Genomic DNA, 16,996 nt, shown 5'->3' on the forward strand with positions numbered 1-16,996 from the left:
CTTGATGGCAATGGGTTATTGAAATATATACATACAATTTTTTTTTTTAAGAAAGAAAAATAAATACACATGTAAACCAAACCATTGCCACTGAGTCAATTCCGACTCATAGCGACCCTATAGGACAGAGTAGAACTGCCCCACAGGGTTTCCCAGGGTGTATAATCTTTTACAGAAACCCTGATAGTGTAGTGGTTAAGAGCTACGGCTGCTAACCAAAAGGTTGGCAGTTCAAATCCAGCAGGTGCTCGTTGGAAACCATATGGGGCAGTTCTACTCTGTCCTACAGGGTCGCTATGAGTCAGAATCAACTTGATGGCAGTGGGTTTGGTTTGGGTTGGTTTATTCTATGCTTTATAGATTTTTTTTTTTTTATATATATAAAAGTAGACTGCCACATCTTTGTCCCATGGAGTGGCTGGTGGGTTCAAATCACTGACCTTTCGGTTAGCAGCCGAGTACTTTAATCACTGTGCCACCAGATCTCCTCTACGGAGGTAGGGGAAAATACCCTGTTACCATCGAGTCAATTCCGACTCATAGGGATCCTATAAAGGAATGCTAGCTCCCTCCCTGACCAGTGTCAGCCCGGCCCATCAAATTCCTGAAGTGTCTTTAGGTGGTGGGAGTCCTGGGTGGTGAATAGGCTCAGCTGCTAACCAAAAGGTTGCAGGTTTGAGTCCACGCAGAGGTGCCTCGGAAGAACGGCCGGGTGATCTACTTCTGAAGAACCAGCCACTGGAGAACCCAAAGGAGCACAGTTCTACGCCGACGCAGGTGGAGGTGCCGTGAGCCGGGGTCGACTCCGCAGAAATGGGTTTTTGGTTTTCTGTATGCGTTGCGCCTTCCCCGCCTGGGCTGTCACCACACCATCGTGCCGCTGGCTTTGGGAATAAGCCACGGACTTTCTCGTCCATCCAGTGTGGAATCACACCAAATAAATTTTTTTTTAAGTTCTGATCTTGTGGAATCCAGACTCTCTGGAGCCATGAAGGCTGGAGGAACCCCTAAAAATATTGCCCTGAAATAATTTTTAAACCTTAAACCAAAACTATCCCCTGAAGTCTTCTTAACCCCAAACAATAATTTAGCTTCGCTAGTAAAGCATGTCTGCCTTGAGCATTGTGCTGTTTTAAGATCTACCTAAAATTGACAACATCAACTTGAAAGGTTAGATAGGAAGCTTGGGGGGCAGGGAGTTCGTGTTCGTGGCGGAGGAACAACTCAGAAAAGGAGGGAGAGAATGGCCGCACAACTCAGAAGAAGGTAAGCAGTGTCACTGAGGTGTACACGTAGGGACGTGGTATGTTCTGCCGTGTGTATTCTAACAACAACAAGAAGAAAAAGAAAAATTATGAAAACAGAAAAAAAAAAAAAAGGTTCTGCTGCTCATAGTGACGCTGCGAAAATATTTCAACAATCCCAGAGTAGCTTCCTGCTGGCGAACCTCCTTCTGTCAAAAACAAAAGAAAAATAGAAAGGAAAAAAAAAAAAAGGCCATTCTAAGACCCACATCCTGGATTTAGAAATAGGACGTGCTCGGGAGTGTTATTCACCGTCCGACTCTCAGTAGCTGATTCATCACCTTGGAATGGTTTTCTTATCTTTAGTAGCGGGTGGCATTAGGGCTCTGTCTTTGCCTGGCCGCTCCCGCCTTGTTCTGTGAGTTTGCTGGGGGGTGGGGGGCGTAAAGATGCTGAAGGCTCCTCCGGCCGAGATGGGTAGGAGGAAGGGGTTCGGGGGGACCTCGGATACTAGGACTCAGCTGGACACAGAGCAGAGCCCCGGTGGCTCAGTGGTTAAGAGTTTGGTTGCTAACCTAAAGGTTGGCAGTTCAAATCCACCAGCTGCTCCTTGGAAACCCTATGGGGCAGTTCTACTCCTCTGTCCTATAGGGCCACTATGAATTGGAATCGACTCCACAGGAACAAGATGGGTTTGGGTTTGGACACAGAGCAGAAACAAGGGACAAGAACACCAGCACCTGGATCTATGGTGGCTGGGAAGAGGAAGAAAGAAGCAGGGACGCCACCCTGAAGGAGATTCTCAGGCTCCCCTGGGCAATCAGACACTGAGCAAAGGGGGTGGGGGACAGGACAGGGCAGCCCACCGCCCACCACCGCCAGACCTGGGGCCACAGATGTCTGCCTGAGTCACCTAGTGTTGCTGTAACAGAAATACCACAAGTGGCTGGTTTTGACTAACAGAAGTTTGGCTCCGGTTCTAGGGGAAGGCTTTCTGTCTGTTGGCTCTGAGGGAAGGTCCTTGTCTCTCTTCAGCTTCTGGTTCTCGGTCCCTTCGTGAGCTCCACATGGCATCCATCTTCCCTGTGTGTGCTTTTTGTCTGTATGTCTATCTGCTCTTTTATATCTCAAAAATGATTAGGTTTAGGGCACACCCTACACAGACATGAGGTCACTAATATAACAAAGAAAACCCTGTTCCCAAATGGGGTTACAGCCACAGGGGTAGGGGTTAGGATTTCTAAGGAATATTTTTGTTGTTGTTGTTAGGTGCCATCGACTCGGTTCCGACTCATGGTGACCCTGTGTACAACACAATGAAACGCTGCCAGGTCCTGCGCCATCCTCATGATAGTTGTTATCCTTGAGCCCACTGTTGCAGCCACTGTGTCAATCCATCTCATTGAGGGCCTTCCTCTCTTTCACTGACCCTCTGCCTTACCAAACATCATGTCCTTCTCCAGGCACTGGCCCCTCCTGACAACATGTCCAAAGTATGTGAGATGAAGTCTCGCCATCCTTGCTTTGAAGGAGCTTTCTGACCGTACTTCTTCCAAGACAGATTTTTTTGTTCTTCTGGCAGTCCATGGTATATTCACTATTCTTCACCAGCACCATAATTCAAAGGTGTCAATTCTCTTCTGTCTTCCTTGTTCATGTTTTCAGGGGACAATCTGTGGCAGCATTCTCTTCTGGAAGCCTTTGGTGGCCCCCCAACCCTCCCCCTTGGGCCCCCCATCTTTTGGATGGTGTCATGGATTAAATTGTGTCCCGCCAAAATATCTGTCAACTTGGCTAGGCCATGATTCCCTTGTATGATTGTCTACCATGTGGTCATCTGATGTGATTTCCATATGTGCTGCAAATTCTATCATTATGATGTGATAAGGTGGATTAGCGGCAGTTATATTGATGAGGTCTACAAGATTAAGTAATGTCTTAAGCCGATCTCTTTTGAGATATAGAAGAGAGAAGTGAGCAGAGAGACAGGGGGACCTCGTACCACCAAGAACGCAGTGCCGGGAGCAGAGCTCGTCCTTTGGACCTCAGGTTGCTGCACTGAGATGGTCCCCGACAAAGGGAAGATTGAGTCAACAGGGAGAGAAAGCCTTTCCCTGGAGCTGACACCCTGAATTCAGACTTGTAGTCTATTAGACTGTGAGACAATGAACTCTTTGTCAAAGCCATCCACCTCCGGTTTTTCTGTTATAGCAGCACTAGACGACTAAGATGGCCTCAAACAAAACAGTGGAAGGCAAGGGTTCCACCCCAGGGCCACCACTGCTTTCATAGTCCCTTAAATTATAGATAATGTTATTCTTAAGAAAAGTAAAAAACTCAGCCTTCCTCTGAAAAACAGTTTACAAAGCCCCTTTCCAATTATAGTGCGACGGATGGCTTTATTTTTCATTATTATTTTGGAAAGTGTACCAGGAATGTTCAGAACTTCCCAGAACCATCAGTAAGAACCTCTTGGTGTAACACAATGGAGCATCCTGGGATTAATGACAAGCAGGGGAGAGATTTTTAAAAATGTCATGTTCTAGTAAATTCTTTAAAAAGTCAAAAACACTTCTCAGGAGGCAGGGCCAAGATGGCCATACCATACAGTCCAGCAATCCCACGTCTTGGAATGTATCCTAGAGAGATAAGAGCCTTCACATGAATAGATATATGCACACCCATGTTCACTGCAGCACTATTTACAATAGCAAAAACGTGGAAACAACCAAGGTGCCCATCAACGGATGAATGGATAAATATTCACACAATGGAATACTATGCATCAATAAAGAACAGTGAGGAATCTGTGAAACATTTCACAACATGGAGGAACGTGGAAGGCATTATGCTGAGTGAAATTAGTTGCAAAAGGACAAATATCATATGAGACCACTATTGTAAGAACTCAAGGAATAGTTTAAACACAGAAGAAAATATTCTTTGATGGTTACGAGAGTGGGGAGGGAGGGAGGGAGAGGGGCATTCACTAATTAGATGGTAGACAAGAACTATTTTAGGTGAAGGGAAAGACAACACACAATACAGGAGAGGTCAGCACAGCTGGATAAACCAAAATCTAAAAAGTTTCCTAAATACAACCAAACACTTCAAGGAGCAGAGTAGCAGGGGCGGGTGTCTGGGGACCTTGGTTTTGGGGAACATCTACATCAACAGGCATAACAAAGTTTATTAAGAAAACATTCTGCATCTCACTTTGGTGAGTGGTGTCTGGGGTCTTAAAAGCTAGCAAGGGGCCATCTAAGATGCATCAGTGAGTCTCAACCCACCTGGAGCAAAAAAGAATGAAGAACACCAAAGACACAAGGTGATTATGAGCCCAAGAGACCGAAAGGACCACAAAAACCAGAGACTACATCAGCCTGAGACCAGAAGAGCTAGATGGTGCCCGGCTACAACTGATGACTGCCCTGATAGGGGACACAACAGAGAGCCCCTGAGGGACCAGGAGAGCAGTGGGATGCAGACCCCAAATTCTTGTAAAAAATCCAGACTTAATGGTCTGAGTGAGACTAGAAGGGCCCCGAAACCTTCTAATCTAATGTTCTAATCAGGGCCACAATAGATGGACTCCGACAGAATGGGAGCAAAATGTGGAACAGAGCCTCAAAGTCTTAATAAGTCCAGATTTACTGAACAGGTATAGACTAGAGGAACTGAAATCACTCCCAGACGTCACGTTTCAGCTAAATAACAGATTGGCACGTAATATAAACAACATCACCTGTGAGTACTGTGCTCCTTAAAAGAAGAAAATCTCTATGAGACAAACGGTCAACATAACCAACGACACTGGACAACCGCTTTAGAAATTGTTAAATGGAGCCCTAGTCTGCTGTGTAAACCTTCACCGAAAACACAATAAAATATTATGAAAAAAGGAAAAAAGTCAAAGATACTCCAGTAGAATGGGACGGTATTTGGAATGCTAATTATAAAAGATTTTACCCTTCTACCTAGATTTTTTTTTTTTTTACCTAGATCAGAACTTCCTCCTTCTATATATATATATATTTTATATGTATATATATATATATATATAAAATTGTGACAGAGGACCTGGCTTCCTGAAGCTGTCTCAGATTCCTGTGACGACAGTGTCTCTCTGTCTCACCTCCAGGATTCTCTCCTCTTTGCTTTTCACAGTTCTTGCCCGTTTTCTCTCCTTTGGCTGTGTTTTCCCTCATATTTTTGTTTCACTGGGGTTTAGGGCTTTGAAGCTCTACTCTTTCTGTGGCAGGTGACTTCTTTGCACCACACCTTTGAACGCCCAGCCGTACCCGCTGCCCCCGGCATGGGCTGTCTGGAGGAGGGCTTGGGCCGTGTTCCCCTTTGTCCCAACGAGCCAGCCGCGGATCTAAGCGCATTTTAGACCTGCGTTCCTCTTCCAGCTACAGTTTTCCACAATGTTCTTTTGTTTTTCCACAGGCTCTGACACCCCCGTTCAAGTCAGTCTCTGTGTGTTTTACCGGCAGGGACTGTGCTGAGCAGAGTGGGGACCTCAGCTGGCTTCTGCAGACATATGTCACCCGAACCTACCCAAGAGGCAGGTGTGGGGCTTTGCTGGTTTATTTTGACATTTGGGGAACTGATTGTTTGTTTCTCCTGGCGTATGTATGCCCTTGTAGGTGGGAGAGCCAGGAGCAACACCAAATGAGACTCACCCAGGTGCGCCATCTTGGTGTGTCCTTCTCGACTGCTCCCCGCCATGGTTTGGCAAAGCTGGCTTGGGGGCTCATGTCAACCCCGAGGAAAACTCAACAGTAAACATTACTGGCTGGGCCTTCAGACACAACTATTAAAAACTGGCTGTTGTAATTGAACTGTGTCTCCCCCAAAATAGGTGTTGTATGTAAATCTTAACCCCTGTACCTGTGGATGAAGGAGCCCTGGTGGTGCAGTGGTTAAAACCCAGCTGCTAACTGAATTGTTGGCAGTCTGAACCCACCAGCTGCTCCTCGGGAGAAAGACCTGGCAAATGGCTCCGATAAAGATTACAGCCAAGAAAACCCTATGGGTCAATTCTACTCTGTCACATGGGGTCGCTATGAGTCAGACTCGACTCGATGGGAACTAATAACAAAAAAAAAAACCACTGCACATGAGCCGATTCCAACTTACAGCAAACATATAGGACAGAGTAGAACTGCCCCATAGGGTTGCCAAGGCTGTAATCTTCATGGAAGTAGACTGCCGCATCTCTGTCCCGGAGAATGGCTGGTGGGTTTGAACCGCCAACCTTCTGGTAAACACCTGAGTTCTTAACCATTGTGCCACCATGGCTTGGGTCAAGCTCACCTTAGCCCTCAAAGCGACATCTTTGTTTCTGAACACTTTAAAGAGCTCTCTTGCAGCAGATTTGCCCAATGCAATGCGTCTTTTGATTTCTTGACTGCTGCTTCCATGGCTGTTGATTGTGGATCCAAGTAAAATGAAATCCTTGACAGCTTCAATCTTTTGTCCGTTTATCATGACGTTGCTCATTGGTCCAGTTGTGAGGATTTTTGTTTTCTTTATGTTGAGGCGTAATCCATACTGAAGGCTGTGGTCTTCGATCTTCATCATTAAGTACTTCAAGTAAATATTGATAATGGCTTCTAATAACTGAATTTGGATTGTAGGTATTTGATACAACACGTATTAAAATAAAATAAAATAAAATTTTTTTTTAGTATTTTAATACGTGTTCGTTCCCAAAGGGAGGCATGTTTTTATTCTTTGAAGTTTTTGATTATTTACTACCCCCCTAAAATTGGAGTTGAGAAATAACACTTTCAATTGATTCAGACATCGTTGCCTTAAAATAAAATAAAACAGGAGCTGGAAGAGATCTATGTATCTTCCTGATATTATACCAAGCTGTGACACCTTCTCCAGTACCCTCGAACGACTTGCAAGCGATTTTCAAATTCAGGCTTCTGGGTGTCTTTGGTGAATGGTTTATCCATTTAAATTATTTTGCTAATAATAAATTACTGGAGAATAAAGATCTCCATTTTCCTCGGGCTTTCTTTTCTTAATTGTCGAGCTGTCTTTTCTCAAGCCCGACCCCAACGAGGATGGATTTCTACCACCCTTTAAACGGGAAGGGTAGAAACCTGCCCAGATCTTGAAATATCCTTCCAAGGGTGGAAGCTACTATCATATTGGCTGCCTGTTGGCTTCGTTTTTCTCTTGTCATATCGAATCTCCAAGATACCTCAGCCGTTTCCTCCAGGTCTCGTCGAAACCAGCTGCCGTCCAGTTGACTCCGACGCATGGCGCCCTCCATGTGTGTGTCCGAGTAGAACTGGGCTCCACAGAGCTTTCACTGACTGGTTTTTCAGAAGGAGACAGCCAGGCCTTTCTTCCGAGGTGCCTCTGAGTGAATTTGGACCTCCAACCTTTCAGTTAGAAAGAACACACTCTAATTTGAACTTCCAGGGACATACCAGATGGGGCTTCTCTTGAAAATTAGGCATGTGTCTTTTCTCTCAGTAACAAGGAAGACAGGAACCTAGTCTTAGAGGAAGCATGACCAGGAACCTTACAGTTAGTTCCCACCATCATTACCAGATGCCATGGAGTCCACACCAACTCATGGCAACCCCATGCACCATGGGATTGGACTATTGTGATCCATACGGTTTTCACTGACTGAATTTTAAAAGTCGATTGCCAGACCTTTCTTCCTAGTCCCTCTTAGTCTGGAAGGTCCACTGAAACTCGTTCAGCATCACAGCAACGTGAGAGCTTCCAGTGACAGAGGGGTGGTGACTGCCAGTGAAGCACACTGGCCAGGAACCGAACCCGGGTCTCCCGTGTGAAAGATAAGAACTCTACCACCGAGCCACCAATGTCATATATATAAATTATCATTAAAAATAAAATAGCATCAATTGGTCTCAACCCACCTGGAGCAAAGGAGAATGAAGAACACCAAGGTCACACGACAACTATGAGCCCAAGAGACAGAAAGGGCCACGTGAACCAGAGACCTACATCATCCTGAGACCAGAAGAACTAGATGGTGCCCGGCCACAACCGATGACTGCCCTGACAGAGAGAACAGCAGAGGACCCCTGAGGGAGCAGGAGATCAGTGGGATGCAGACCCCAAATTCTCATAAAAAGACCAGACTTAATGGTCTGACTGAGACTAGAGGAATCCCGGCGGTCATGGTCCCCAAACCTTCTGTTGGCCCAGGACAGGAACCATCCCCAAAGACAACTCATCAGACATGGAAGGGACTGGACAATGGATTGCAGAGAAATGTTGATGAAGAGTGAGCTACTTGTATCAGGTGGACACTTGAGAGTGTGTTGGCATCTCCTGTCTGGAGGGGAGATAGGAGGGTAGAGAGGGTTAGAAACTGGCCAAGTTGTTACGAAAGGAGAGACCAGAATGGCTGACTCATTAGGGGGAGAGTAAGTGGGAGTATGGAGTAAGGTGTATATAAGCTTATATGTGACAGACTGACTTGATTTGTAAACGTTCACTTAAAGCTCAATAAAAATTATTAAAATAAATCAGTAAAATTAACACAAGATAGGTACACCGAAATAATAAATGTAATATATGAAGTGTCTGGCTCTCCTCCACCAAAAAAAAAAATAATAATAGTAAAAAATAAAAATTGGAATCCATTGTCTTTGTTTTACTCCACATGTATACCCAAATGCATTCATTTTCAGCTGAAAGATTTTGGGCGGCCAAGTTTTTTTTTGGAAATAAACCAATTCTTCTACACACCGCAAAACTCTATTTCAGCTTGGTAAGGCCGCCAGGAGTTTGCAAACCATTTCCATCTACTCCTTCCAGCGAGGGGAAAACGGGCAATCTTGCTGGCACAATATTTTTTTTCCACACAGACATTTTCTGAGCTAAACACTGCCTGAGACAATGCCTCCAGTTTGAGAACCTCATGGGTCTCTGAAGAGTGCTGGCCTGGGCTTGCAGACACCGTGGGCAAGGCACCCAGCCAAGATGTCTGGGATTTCAGGAAAGGCCACCTAGTTGATTTCCCATGGTTACAGAACCTGCTTATATTTTAGGTTTGGGTATGCATACTGTCTTAGTCACCTAGGGCTGCTATAACAGAAATACCACAGGTGGATGGCTTTAACCAAGAGAAATTTATTCTCTCACAGTCTAGGAGGCTACGAATCCGAATTTAGGGTATCAGCTCCAGGGGAAGGCTTTCTTTCTCTGTTGGCTGTGGAAGAAGGTCCTTGCCCTCAATTTTGTTCTCAGCACAGGGACCTCAGGTCCAAAGGATGCATTCTGCTCCTGGCTCTTTATTCTCCGTAGTAAGAAGTCCCTTTCCTCTCTGCTGGGTTTTCTCTTTTATGTCTCAAAAGAGATTGACTCAACATACAACTAATCTTGTAGATTATGTCTCATTAATATAACTGCCTCTAATCCTGCCTCATTAACACCACAGAGATTAGGATTTATAACACATGGGATAATTACATCGGATCACCAAATGGAGGACAACTACACAATACTGAGAATCATGGCCTTGCCAAATTGACACACATTTCTGGAGGGTACGATTTAATCCCTAACACGTACTCTTCTTTGAATAATTGTCCATCACTTTAACTTGCTTCATTTTTTCTAAGGAGCGTGGGTGGTGCAAACAGTTTGTGATCGACTATTAACCCGAAGGTTGTCAGTTCCAGTCCACCCAGCAGTGCCACGGAAGAAAGGTCTGGAGATCTGCTCCTGTAAAGATTACAACCAAGAAAGCCATATGGACCACGGGTCTACTCTGTAACATGTGGGGTCACCATGAGTCGGAATTGACTCGACAGCAACGGCTTTGTTTCTTTGGTTTTTTTCTTAATGTCTATTTAAAAAAAGAAAGAAAGGAAACCAGTTGCCATGGAGTCAATTCCGACTCATGGTGACCCCACATGTTACAGAGTAGACCCGTGGTCCATATGGCTTTCTTGGTTGTAATCTTTACAGGAGCAGATCTCCAGGCCTTTCTTCCTAGGTGCACGTGAGTGGAAAAAAGACACAAATTAAAATGATGAACCACTATTCAGAGAGTTGTTGTTAGGCACCATGCAGTCGGTTCCAACCACGCACGCCCAAACCTAAAAGATAAGCAGCTTACGTAACTTCAAAGAATAAACTAGATTGCCTTCCTTGGGATCCCCAATGTCTTGGCTGGTTTGCAACACCCAGGGACGGCAGTCCTTGCAGTTTCAATAGACTGAGAACCCTCTGCAGAGAGAATTAATGAGCTTCTTCCAACCTTGGGCAGGAGGACAACGCCTACTCAGAAGACGTCTCAAGCGGAGTATGAGGAAAACCGTGCACCTTCCCTAAGCTGAAATACCACATCTAGGTTATACACATATGCACGTCAACTTTGGACCAGCGGTTAAGAGCTCAGCCGCTAACCAAAAGGTCAGCAGTTCGAATCCACCAGCCACTCCTTGGAAACCCTATGGGACAGTTCTACTCTGTCCTACAGGGTCGCTACGAGTCGGAATTGACTAGACGGCAACGGGTTTCGTTTTGGTTTCGGATTGTCAGATGCCAAAGGCTTACGTTATACGAGATTGACACTTTTCTTTAACCACTGGCTTTTTTTTATCCCCCCAAGAAAATAGTGTCTTGATTCTAGAACACAGACATTCTGCAGGTGCCTACCTATATTGGATGCAGGCCGCACCCCCAAAGGAAACTCCCTTTCAACTGATTGGCTGCTCACAGCAGATCCCATTATGGAGGTGGTCACATTAAACCAGATCTCATCATGAAGGTGATTACATCGTTATACAACTGCTAAACTACATCATAACCGCCAAACCACGGAGAATCACAGCTCAGTCAAGTTGACACACAACCTGAACCATCAGAAACAACCATAACGACCTTTGGCTGGGTGTTCCATCACGTATCTGTCAGTTGTGGCGCTGTGGTGGCTTGTGTGTTGTTGTCATGCTGGAAGCTATGCCACTGGGATTTCAAATACCAGCAGAGTTACTCATGATGGGCAAGTTTCCAGACTAAGGCCTGACAAGCTATGTCCAAAAATCAGCCAGTGAAAACCCTATGGATCACAGCAGAGTATTGTCTGATATAGCCCTGAAAGATAAGCCCCCTAGGTTGAACAACAACAGCAAAACCAAGCCCATTGCCATCGAGTCAGCTCCAACTCATAGAGACCCTATCGGACAGAGTAGAACTGCCCCGTAGGGTTTCCAAGGAGCAGCTGGTGGATCCGAACTGCTGACCTTTTGGTTAGCAGCTGAGCTCTTAACCACTGTGCTGTTAGGACTCTCCCTAGGTTGGAAGGCCCTCAAAATACACAGTGGCCACAACAGTGGAAGCACAGTAGACCCACTATGGTGAAGATGGTGCAGGAAGGGACAACATTTCCTTCTGTTGTGTATGGGGTCGCCGTGAGTCAGAGTTGGTTCGAGGGTAACTGGTAGCCTGCATCAGACACAGGGGGGTAAGGTCTTCGCACAGAGTTTCAACTTAATCCTTGTGAGGTGGTCATTGTCATGTCCATTTCCTAAGCAGGGATCTGATCTCAGGATAAGTGGCCCACAGAAGTTTCCTGCAGTGAAGAAGTACACGAAGGATCGTGAAGATGGCACAGGACCAGGCACTGTTTCATTCTGTTGTACGGGGGTCACCACGAGTCAGAGTCGACACCAAAGCACTTCACAGCAACGACAGCAAGTGGGCATTAGGGTGACCAACCGCCCCTTTGTGCCCAGACTGTGGAGCTTCACAGGATTTGAGACTTTCGGGAGGAGTGGGGGCAGCTGGTTGCCCTGGAGCCTGTGGTTGAAATGTTTCTCAACTGAACCTCCTTCAAAAACGAGCCCGGCCCAATTCTGGTGTTCTTGATCTTTGAGTTGACAGGAGAATGAATACAGGAGACCCAAGGCTTCCCCTAAACCTATCTGCAAACCAAACCAAACCCATTGCTGTCATCAGAGAGACCCTATAGGACTGGGTGCGCCTGACCCAAACCACGGTCTTTTCAATCCCATCACATGCATGTGAAAGCTGGACAATGAATAAGGAAGACCAAAGAAGAATTGACGCCTTTGAACTGTAGTGTTGGAGAAGAATATTGAATGTACCATGGGCTGCCAAAAGAACGAACACATCTGTCTTGGAAGAAGTACAACCAGAATGCTCCTTAGAAGCAAGGATGGCGAGACTGCGTCTTACATACTCTGGACATGTTATCAGGAGGGATCAGTCCCTGGAGAAGGACATCATGTTTGGTAGAGGGTGAAGGGAAAAGAGGAAGACCCTCAACAAGATTGACTGACACAGTGGCTGCTACAATGGGTTCAAGCATAGCGATAATTTTGAGGACAGCACAGGACTGGGCAGTGTTTCGTTCTATTGTACATAGGGTCGCTGTGAGTTGGGACCAACTCAACAGCACCTAACAACAACAGAACTGCCCCCGTAGAGTTTCAAAGGAGTGGTTGGTGGATTCAAACGAGCGACCTTTTGGTTAGCAGCCGAGCTCTTAACCTCTGCGCCACCAGGGTTTCAACCTCTCTCCAGGTCCTACAAATTATCCGATCAACAAACACCTTCCTTTAATTCCCCCTGAACTACCATATCTGAGAAGGATGCGGGTGACTCAGAAACCCCTGAGCCCCTGAGGCTTTGTGAGAAACTGGAATTGAGGAATTTATGACACGCTCTGAGGATTTCAGACTTGAGCCAGGCCAGGGCTCCGATAATTAATTTTCTAATCGCGTTACCTGTCAGGCCGTATCTACAATCCCAGTTAACGGAGCATAGTATCGCACCCACTTATGTAGAAACTGTCTGAGTAATTGAGAAAAATAATCAGCACGGCGAGGGAGCCTCCCTGTAGACTTTTGTGGAGCACAGACAGAGCTCCCAGCTACACTTAGCAGAACCCATTTGCCCCAAGGGCTCCGGAGTCAGCCTAAATAGCGAGACCTGAAGGCTGGGGCTTGCCACGGGGAGTAGGTGCGTCTGGGAGTCTCCGGACTCTGGATTCTCAAATCCCACCTTCTGCAGCATCTGTCTGTTATTATGGAGTCCCTGGACAGTGCAAACGGTGAACGCGTTCGGCTGTCTACAGAAAGGTCGGACATGGAGGTTCGAGTCCACCCAGAGGCACCTCGGAAGAAAGGCCTCGTGATCTACTTTGAAAAATCAGCCACTGAAAGTCCCGGTGAGCCCAGTCCTACTCGGACACACATGGGGGCACCAGGAGTCGGGGTCGGTATGACGACAACTGTTTTTTTTTATTATTATTATTATTTAGTGTTTTGCTGATATAAAAGAGAAATACCAGACCCCAGGTGCCCCTAGGTGGTGCAAACATTTAACGCGCTCAGCTGCTAACGGAAAGGTTGAAGTTTTGAGTCCACCCAGAAGCACCTTGGAAGAAAGGACTGCTTCTGAAAAACCAGCCATCGAAAACCCCACGGAGCACAGTTCTACTCTGACGTGCAGGGGCCTCCATGAGTCAAAATGGACTTGACAGCAACTGTACTGATTTTCTCTGTTATTATAAACCCTACCTCGGATAACTGGCTATGTAAAGCTATACAACTAGCCCTGGGGTAAGAGGCAGCCCTAGTGGCACAGTGGTTAAGAGCTTGGCTGCTAACCAGAAGGTCAGCAGTTTGAATCTACCACTTGTTCCTTGGAAACACTTTGGGGGCAATTCTACTCTGTCCTACAGGGTTGCTATGAGTTGCAACTGACTCGATGGCAACGGGTTTGGTTTTTTGGTGTAAGAGGTATTAATCTGGTCATTATATTTATATACCAAAAACCAAAGCAAACCCAGTGCTGTCAAGTCGATTCCAACTCATAGCGACCCTATAGGACAGAGTAGAACTGCCCCATAGAGTTTCCAAGGAGCACCTGGCGGATTCCAACTGCCAGCCCTTTAGCTTAGCAGCCGTAGCTCTTAACCACTACGCCACCAGGGTTTCCTTATATATATACATGTATATATATATAAAACCTGTTGCTGTTGTGTCAATTCCAACTGATATCAACCCTATAAGACAGAGCACAACTGCCCCACAGGATTTCCAAGGCTGTCATTTTTACAGAGCAGACTGCCTCATCTTTCCCCCTCGCAGCTGCTGGTAGGTTCGAACCACCAACCTTCCAGTTAGCAGCCAAACACTTAATCACTGTGCCACCAGGGTCTTTATAATGTAAAGACCTCTTTTATACAAAAAAATAAATAATAATAAAGACAAAAGTTCTCCCAGATGCTACGAAGTGAGTGAAGTTTAGAGTATAAAGTCCTTCAGCCTCATTGAAACCTTTGTCAACATCAGAGTTTGAACACAAAACCCGTTGCTGTCGAGTCGATTCCGACTCACAGCAACCCTATATGGCAGTGTAGAACCACCCTGTAGAGTTTCCAAGGAGCTCCTGGTGGATTCGAACTGCTGACCTTTTGGTTAGCAGCTGTAGCACTTAGCCACTACGCCAACAGAGTTTCCAGTATGAACACAATGCCTCTTTTTTCCACATTTCTGGAGCAGAATGTGTTGTGGTTGTTGGAAGCTGAGCTGAGTTTAAACAGTGAGTAACGTTCAGTCCAGCACCCCGTCGATTCCAATCTCCCGAGCCGTCAGGGGAACACAGTCTGTCTCTTTAGTGTTATTTATGATCCCTAACTCCTGCGTCAATATTACGATTACGAGCAGCCAGCGTTTAATCTCTTCTATATAAAGTCACAGAAACTCTTTGGAACCTAATTGTTTTTCTCTGGAATGAATGGCTAAGCAGAGAGGACCGTAAAGAGAACCACATCCATTTCAGGATACACCACAGCAGCCCTTTCCACCACGAGCTTGGCTCTCTCTCTCTCTCTTTCTTTCTCCCAGGAGGATATGATTCCCCACCCACAAAAAAACTGGAAACACAAGCCTCGTCCACCCAACTTGTTTTATATTCTCTTCCCCTGAGTTTATTCCTCAGAAAAAGTAAGAATTGTCCTGCAGATTCTTCAGAATGACATAGAATAAGTCCATTCATTCATTCATGTAACAAAGGATCATTGAGTGTCTACGCTGTGTCAGGTATGAAAGCCTGGATACGCGTGAGGGCGATCATCCAATCTCAGAAAGTAATGGATGGATCGGTGGGTGGATGCATGGATGATGGATGATGGGTGGATAGATGGATGAATGGATGGATGGATGGAAGGATGGACGAATGGGTGGGTGGATGAGTGGATATGTAGATGGATGGGTGGGTGGATGGATGGGTGGGTGGATGGGTGGATGGATGGGTGGGTAGGTGGATGGACAGATGGACGGATGGACGGATGGACAGATGGAGGGATCGAGGGATGGATGAATGGGTGGGTGGATGAGTGGATATGTAGATGGATGGATGGGTGGGTGGGTGGAGGGGTGGAGGGGTGGATGGAGGGATGGAAGGATGGATGAATGGGTGGGTGGATGAGTGGATATGTAGATGGATGGATGGGTGGGTGGATGGATGGGTGGGTGGATGGGTGGATGGGTGGGTGGGTGGGTAGGTGGATGGACAGATGGACAGATGGAGGGATGGAGGGATGGATGAATGGGTGGGTGGATGAGTGGATATGTAGATGGATGGATGGGTGGGTGGGTGGAGGGGTAGGGGGTGGATGGAGGGATGGAAGGATGGATGAATGGGTGGGTGGATGAGTGGATATGTAGATGGATGGATGGGTGGATGGGTGGGTGAGTGGATGGTTGGGTGGGTAGGTGGGTGGTGGAGGGGTGGGTGGGTGGAGGGGTGGGTGGATGGAGGGGTGGAGGGGTGGATGTGTGGATGGATGGATGGTTGGAAGAATGGATGGATGGAAGGATGGATGAATGGGTGGGTGGATGAGTGGATATGTAGATGGATGGATGGGTGGGTGGGTGGATGGATGGGTGGGTGGGAGGGTGGATGGGTGGATGGGTGGATGGATGGATAAGTGGATAGGTAGGTGAACAGATAGATATGTGAATGGAAAGATGGATATATGGATTGGTGGATAGGTAGATGGATGGATGACTGGACGGAAGGAAGTGTGGATAGGTAGCTGCACGTATATGTGGATGGACGGATGGATGGGTGGGTAGGTGTATGGATAGGTGGGTGGGCGAATGGCAGGAAGACTCTCAACTCCCTGACTTACTGCCAGCCCCTTTCCATCCCTCAGGCTGGTTGCTGGTTCTAGTCAGGGCAGAATGTATGGTCCTGTGCAGCAATTACGAGCTTGTGTCTATTGTCAGCAGTTCCAAGTACTAGCTGTGTTACCTTGGGCACGTGGCTCAGCCTCTCTGGTCCTCAGTAGCCACATCTGGAAGCTGATGATTGTAGTAGCACCTACCTTGCAGCATCATCCAGACGGCACAGCGAGAACTGAACAGACGGCGTTATGACGCAAACAGCAAACACAGATCGCACCTCCAGAAGCATGCTTGAGGACATCACCCCTGTGACTCATGAGTGAAGTCATCCAAGTCCCAACGGCAAACTCGTTTATCGTTTTGAATTGAATGACCCCACTTTTAAATTGGTGTCTCTTCCAATAAGAGAAACTGGAACTTACAGTTATGTGGGATGACAAGATGTGGTTTAAAAATGCAGGGCTGTCAGCAAAGAAAACGTGGGAGGTGAATGACCCCGTCCAGCTCGCCACAGGAAAGACGAGATGTTCCTGCTCAGGCTGATAAAGAAAACAAACCAAAACGTGAGTGACAATGAGT

The 16,996-nt window shown here is 46.5% G+C and overlaps 1 protein-coding gene across 1 annotated transcript; it reads right to left on the reverse strand.

Moving 5' to 3' along the window:
* Positions 1–15,324: 15,324 nt before the first annotated feature.
* Positions 15,325–16,630, reverse strand: LOC135228858 (splicing factor 3A subunit 2-like). Its single transcript, XM_064277980.1, has 3 exons — positions 16,618–16,630; positions 15,942–16,298; positions 15,325–15,860 (listed from the first exon to the last, which is right to left on the reverse strand). Exons 1-3 carry the CDS (start codon positions 16,628–16,630, stop codon positions 15,325–15,327), a joined length of 906 nt encoding a protein of 301 aa, XP_064134050.1.
* Between the last annotated feature and the right edge of the window lie 366 nt (positions 16,631–16,996).

This window comes from Loxodonta africana, chromosome X (genome assembly GCF_030014295.1).
Source record: "Loxodonta africana isolate mLoxAfr1 chromosome X, mLoxAfr1.hap2, whole genome shotgun sequence".
Classification (NCBI taxonomy): domain Eukaryota; kingdom Metazoa; phylum Chordata; class Mammalia; order Proboscidea; family Elephantidae; genus Loxodonta; species Loxodonta africana.